The 7,470-nt window shown below is 38.0% G+C and overlaps 1 protein-coding gene across 1 annotated transcript in view; it reads right to left on the reverse strand.

Moving 5' to 3' along the window:
• The window catches only part of LOC101862122 (GTP-binding protein 10 homolog), a gene marked incomplete at its 5' end in the record, with an annotated part of 10,144 nt that extends 5,753 nt beyond the window's left edge, over positions 1–4,391 (reverse strand). The window contains 5 exon segments of the mRNA XM_013084760.2: positions 112–164; positions 1,678–1,751; positions 2,210–2,354; positions 2,854–2,942; positions 4,189–4,391. Coding sequence (XP_012940214.1) covers positions 112–164; positions 1,678–1,751; positions 2,210–2,354; positions 2,854–2,942; positions 4,189–4,391 — 564 coding nt within the window.
• Positions 4,392–7,470: the final 3,079 nt, after the last annotated feature.

Consider the following 7,470-nt stretch of genomic DNA (forward strand, 5'->3'; position numbering starts at 1 on the left):
CCAGCAGTGGACTACCCTTGAGCTCAGGCAGGGGAACGCAAAGAGGAAGAAGAGAAAGGAACTTTACTTGTTATATGCAAGAAACAGGCAACAATTTATAACGTCACTTACCCGTCTCCCATCATCAAATTCCATAATTCCCAGCTGAGGAGTAAGTGTAGTAACTGCAGTGAAGAAAAACAGTTGAGCAATATCAGTACAAGGCCAAAGCTACGATCTAGCACAGAGTTTCTCAACTTATGTAAAAGATTAATTAAAACTAATAATGAACAATGTTTATAAAGTTAGTAAGAGCCAGTAGGAACAACAGCATTTGTGCTGTATAGGTCCAAGTTCTGTCTCATGATGTCTGTTTATTTTGCTTTAGTAACACAATTATAAGATAAGATAAGGCTACCGTATACGGGTATAAGATACATCTTTATTGTCCAGATCCTGGCACATTGGTTTGGTGTTCCACCACGAGTACACACACACACACACACACGCACACACACACACACACACAAACAAACACACGTACACACACAAGTAGGCTTACAATCACATACATAATATAAATGAGCAGCAATATAAACAATAATAATCGTAAGCTAGATACACAGAATAACTGAGAAAAACACAAAATAAGCACAGAGCAAAGTGATCACACCCGGTCGCCACAGAGTAGCGCCCAATTAAGTCATATAAGTGCCAAAGATTAGAAGTGTTACAAGAGATGTAACAAACACACACAAAAAAAGAAGGAGGCGGAATAAGGTGATAGTTGTTTGCTGGGTAGAAGGAGCAAACGACACCAGAGCACCCACCAACCATCCCTTGTCCTATGATGACTATGCACACAGCAAAGAGGCAACTGAATATTTCTAACAATGCTGGACTGTTCATGTAATCTGACTTCAACATTGCAAGCCAAACCGTCAGTTTCTGTAGATCTTTTAAAAAACAGAGAACCTGATTATAAAACCAGATGTTTCCATAGAAATGACGAAGGCTTTTTTTTTCAAAGTTCGCAAAGTCGGAAACTGACAGATTTCTGACCCCCCTTCATATCATGACAATATTACCAGTCTGTAACTTAATCGACCAACCCTTTCACAGTGCCAGTTAAAATTTTTTATCTCTACCGTCCACTCCCAGCACACAAAATAGGCATCACACAGCACAAAGTTTTAATCTAGCATTCACTGTAGGCTCAAGGTGCCAGATGAATTCCTCATCCTACAGTAGTTTCTCACACTTCATTATGATCCATGTGTCATTGAACATTGTGGGTGTGGCACATCTCCATGATAGACTGGTTGTAGTTTTAGGCCAATTTTTTTCACAACAAAAGCGTTAAACAACATGGCAACAGATTGTGTAACTCCTGCCTGAAACTATGGCAGCATCTTGACTGAGCGACACCCCCACCTATGGTTGGGAATTTATCTACAGAAAGTATGTCAATAAAATGTTCGCAGAGATCATTATGACAATCTGAAAGCTTGAAAAATGGGATTTTAGATGACTGCATTTGAATCTAAGAGATTTTAGAAAGGAAAATTTCTTTAATAAAACATTGGGATACTAGCAGGTCCAGTACCAGTAGTGCATGGGCCTTTGGTGGTGACAACTGTACTAAAATTCAATCTGAAAATCGCATTGACACAAAAATCTTCATATCTGAATACTTACAAGGATATGCTGCTACCTTTGGTTTTGCTTTTGAAACTGCTCTTAGAAATGTTGATTTGCCTGCATTTGGAAATCTAGAAGAAAAGAGTAAATAAATTTCAAGGAATTCTTTCCACAAAACAGGAGCAAAAATGAATATGGTTTAATTACTCAACATCAAAGACCATCCCTTTTGTCAGCTTCTAAATGATTCAGAACTTTCTAAATTCTATGCCTAAGCAGACTACAGCAATTTGGAAGAAGTCTTTGAAAACAAAACAACATTAATTAACATACAAACAATCATGTTCAAAATTCTTATTAATTTCAAAAGGTAAATGACTAGATAATTTCTTGTGGCTGATTTTATAAAAAAAATATAACTTTTCATGTAAACAGTATAAAAGCATTTTTGACACCATGTAATTCAGGATACAAACACACACATACCTATAAATACATAACATAAAGAATTCAGTTTGCACATTCACAACAAACAATGAACGTGTTTAGAACTTTTCATGAACTTTTTATTTTGAAAATTTCAACTTACCCCACAAGTCCAACATCAGCTAACAACTTCAATTCAAGGCCAATCATGTTTGTCTGCCCTCTTAGGCCGAGAAAATTTGTCTCCCTGTTTCCTCCGATGCCACCATTTGCCACAATGCAAGAGTCTCCTTCTTTATTCAAATCCACTTAGAAAGGAAAAATAAAAGGTATCTTTATCGTTTGTCCATATTTGTGGAAAGTAGGAGAAATTAACAGAATAACGAGAACAATTTTACAGCAAAGACAATCATTAAGACAAGAGAAAGTACCTTAGAGCATAAGGCAAGGCAGAAATTCTTTTATAGCCCTAGTTGCCTACAGATGGAACAAAGAGAAGCAAATAACAAAGATGAATGATTAAAATGGTATAACAACTACTACCCACAAGCAGATGATATTTAATAAACAAGTTAAGACAATAAAAGAAATTTGAAAAAGTTAACTAATCGACTTAACGGGTTAATAAAGGCAATGTTGAGTGCTCATGGCTATTGATCAGTTCTAAAGACATATATATAAAGACAATTTTTCTGCTTCCACACTGCTTGACAATCAACAACAAGACTCAGACATTCCTTCCTATTGGTAAACAATCATGAGAACTGATTTCTAAACGATTAACTACATCTACAAGCAAAATCTCACCTCTGTCTCCCTTTTCTGTGTGGAGTAAAACTCCAACTGGCACTTCCAAATTTAAATCTTTACCGCTGTTTCCAAGTAAGTGAAATTTGCTGAAAAAAGAGTCATATACATCGTTACATAGCGGTACACAAAAAGACTGTATTTATGTATTCATGTACAGAGATAAAATTAATGTCCATTAAAGAAAAAAAATAAATGCCCATCTATTAATTAAGAAGACAAAAACTCAAGTACTTATTGAGAACTCTAAGATGAGGCCATGCAAATCATTTTTATGATAAACTTTTGCCATACAACGTACAACCATGCAACAGTTGATGAATGACTTTGAATTGACATACATGACAAATTTTATGTTATCCTCTTAAACAAATTTTTTGTTGCATTAAATTAATACCACTTGAATTTTGTGGCCCATTACACACAAAACTTGCCCACTCTTTCCCTTTTAAGCTCATCTGGACCCAAAACCTGCAAGAAGTCATAGCCAAAAGAGATCTTTGAGTTTTGAGTAAAGAGAAGCACACCAACAAAATAATAGTCAGTTAGGGTAGGAAAGAACAATACAGACAGACAGACAGACAGACAGACAGACAGACAGACAGACAGACAGACAGACAGACAGACAGACAGATAGACAGACAGACAAAGAAAAAAGAAAAACAGATGGAAAGAAGAGAAGTAGGACCTACCAGTGGCACCTTCCAACGACTTGTGAAAAGAAAACAACTTGCATTCAAAATACAGATATTATAACATAACTAAACTATACTCATTAACCCAAGCTGTTTACAAATTTTGCTACACCAATGAGTGGAGTCGTTATATATATATATATCAGGGTCAACTCTTTTGAAAGTACTACACGGGATTGCTTCTGTGAAGACCAAAACATATCGACTGCTCAGTGGAAGACTCCGTCATAGATCATTTTCAAAATGGCATATAGCGGAGTCTAACACTAAGCAGTCAGTATGAAGCTCAAATAACGTGCAACTACGCTTGGACAGCTGAAAACTGTGTACTTGATTGAAACCAGACTGTGTTTACTCATACTGCCGTAAGCTGACTAAATGCCTTTTAAATTTTTTTTATTCGCAGCAGTTTCAAGACAAATAGAGGCTTTTTGTCAGAGTAACCATTTAAAAAAGGCGTTCTTTCTAAATTGAAATTCTAATTTATTTAAAAACTAGTCAGTTTCACTTTGATTTTTTCACACACTCAAGTAGGGTAACTGAACAGGCTTTCAATTTAGCAAATTAAAAAAAATTTGGTGCCAAACAGCATCCTCCTATGACACGCCTGCATAAGACAGATCAATGTCAATCCATTCACCTGCTATTATCCCCAACACCAGCTTTGCATGTCTGTTTGGGATGCTGTACAGCAAGCTGCCTCAAGTTTTTCACTTTTGCCTTGGCTGTGACAAAAATCTTTCCTCCATTTCCACCGAATCCTCCATATTTTGGAAGGCCCTGACCACCAGTTCCCCCAGTTACTTGCAGTTGTAGGAAATCAACAAACTTAGGAATAGGTTTCTGAAATCAAAACAAATTAAGTTTTTAAAATATCAGTACCTCAGAATTGTACGATGAAATTCTTTTTAAAAGACAGGTACAATAAGTCTGTAGGTGCAACACATCACATTGAAATTACCTTTCCAAAAACAGGTGAAGTAAATTAACAGAATGATAAGTGAGGCATCATGGTGAAATTAGGCACTCATCAAAATGATGGAATTAAAAACACAGGAATTTTTTCCTCGAGTTTGGTATTACATGTGTACCTCGAAGAAGGCAGAGGTAACAAATAGTCAGTATATATGGTAGTGAGTTTTTACAAAATATCAATTTCAGCTTAAACCTCTCCTTCCTCTTCAGGACTGTATACTAAAGAATGCCCGAGCGCTACAGTGACCCACTACTTCTCACAAGAGTAACCTTGATCCCTGAAGCTACCACACACTTTCCACTCCTCTTGTACCCTCCAGAGGAAGCAGGTTACCTACAAACTGTTCCGATCAAAGTGAGTAGAGGCATGAAGACACCTTTACATTGAAAATTTGATCGAAAATTTTTTTTCTCCACCATTTCTACAGTTTTTAACTTTTAAAAATTCTGTCACTTGCAAAATGTCACAAATAAATAGGTACTTGTAGCTGGCTATTTTGATTTTTGATACTATACTTAGAAAGTATCAATTATAATTTTTCTCAAAGTTGGGTATATGGAATATATGATCTTTAAAAAATATCTTTGGCATGACAAAAAAAATTGTTAAAAAATATTGTAAAGCAACACAAAAGTAAAAAACTAACCAGCCCACAAGAAAAATAATTTCTCTAACTGTGCCAAATTTCAAGTCTCAGTGTTGAAAAATATAAATAAATGGTGTAGGAAAAAAAAAGCATATGCAAGCAAAAGGTGTGTTTTGAGAAAAACAAGGGTACATATCGAAAATGTTGGTGCACAAATTAGAACCCAGTAACATTGAATTCTGTTAACAATGGTTAATCAGCGACTAGTGTCAATAAAATCTAGACTGAATGAGGGAAAGAAAAATACCAAAAGTAAAAAGTACTCAGAGTGAGTGAAAATCAGTCCCCGAGGCCCTAGACCCAACCCGCGAGCCCCCTTAAATTTAATGTGTTGTTGTAGTTGTAGTGTAGGTATAAACAAACGCAGTGGCTGCGCTCATGGTGCCATGAATGCAGCTTGCAGGCCTTGTTCACGGCGCCCTGAATGTAGTTAGCAATTTAAGAATGATCTTGCTCTCTCCACGGATAGCTAGAGAACAACAACTAAATGCCATTGGCCGATATTTATAGATAACAGTCATCTCGTTTGACGTTATTGAGGGATTCCCACTTTGTCAGTCAAGGTGGCAACACGACTGCACGAAGTCAGCCTGCCGACTAGGATTATTTTCTTTGCAACTTTCTTTGTTCAGTTCGGTTGTCTGTGATTGTGCAGCACCCTTCTTCAGCCCAGATTGATTCTGATGCTGTACGCTACGAAAACTGAGAAGAAGAAGAAGAAGAAGACTAAGAGAAGGCCTACGTCAATTTGGATACGAAAGCAAGTTCAAACAAAGTTCAACGACGCAGTGTACTGATCGACCGTTTTGACCCAGATCGTTTCTTTTAAAGTTTTGTAACTGTAAGCACAAAAAATTAAGCAAGAGACTGGACTCAATAGGACACTGAGCTGCAAATGGAGTAGAACTTAAGGGGAAGGAGCTTGGAAACCGCCAGCGCAAACCGCACACTACGCAAAATCATTACTATTTTTATAAAATCCCGATCAGATGACACGGCGGCCATCTCCCTTGTGAGGTCAAACATGATGGCTGTTACTATAAATATCGGCCAATGTCGTTTAGTTGCCGTTCTCTAGCTATCCACGCGTTCACTTCACCTCCTACCCTTTTCCCTTTTGCTTCTCTTCTTTTTTTTCACCCCCTCCCACCCTTCTTCCCGCCTTGGCCCTCTTCCATTCTCCCTTCTTTCTTCAAACAACTTTTATTTTCAAATTGTCGTGCGTTGCAGGGTCCGCACATGAGAACAGGATCGAAGTCGTGTTCCACGCCCTGAGCGAGCGAGGCCTTGTCGACCGAGGCTGTTTTGCTGTGCGTCGTCTTCGTCCTCTGTAAACTCTGTTGCATTTGGACAACCGCTGCATTATTTTTCACTAGTATTCCTATGCTGTTTCCTCATTCACTCTGAGTTTGAGCAACCGTTGCATTTCAGTCGTGCCTCAGTGCCAGGCACTCTTGTACAATTGCGGTCCCGTTTAGAGATACTCGTTTTGACCCTACCAACGATTACTTCTGGTTCTTAACTAAATAGTTACTTTTTGATGCGCATGCTGATAGGCCTATGGAGGGATAGCCAATTAAACCTAATTGTAAAACATCAAATTATGGTCAAATTCAGGGGGGCATGCCCCCCTGAAACCCCCCATATTTTTGTTAGGTGTGGTCAGGGCCCCTGAAACCCCCTTTGCCTTGTATATTTTAGGAAGTGGTTATCCTCATCCGGGGTGAGAATAAAAATACGATCGACCTCTCACCTTGGGTGAGACTTGCCACCGTTGGCTATTCTCACCCGGTGTGAAACAAGACCTGTTTTTCCTAATTTCAGAATACTTTCTATCGGTGTAGATGATCAAATGGATAAAAGCAAAGAAAAAATTACGTTACAGCACAAAAGTAAGCTAATTTGATAGTCTACAAAGATGCTATGGCTATTTCACTTTTCGAATCGAGCCGAACTACACGGGTCGCCATTTTGTTCGCCCGGAAGTTTTCGCAAGATCTACTCCTCCCCTCTTCTCTCTCTAGAGCTGTTTCTTTCTGAATACTGTCTATCGCTGTGGACGATCAAATTGACTACCAAAATAAAGTTAAAAATGATGTTAAAACACAAAAAAGTAAATTTATTTGGTCGTCTATAAAGATGCTACGGCTATTTAACTTTTCGAATCGAGCCGAACTACGTGGGTTGCCTTTTGTTTTGCCCGGAAGTTCTCGCGTTAATCCTCTTTCTCTCTTTCTCTCTCTCTCCACTGCCCACAGACAAAATTGTACGTTTTTTGGCTAACAGTAGTAATGGAACGT

The sequence above is a fragment of the Aplysia californica genome, unplaced genomic scaffold (genome assembly GCF_000002075.1).
Source record: "Aplysia californica isolate F4 #8 unplaced genomic scaffold, AplCal3.0 scaffold00316, whole genome shotgun sequence".
Lineage (NCBI taxonomy): Eukaryota > Metazoa > Mollusca > Gastropoda > Aplysiida > Aplysiidae > Aplysia > Aplysia californica.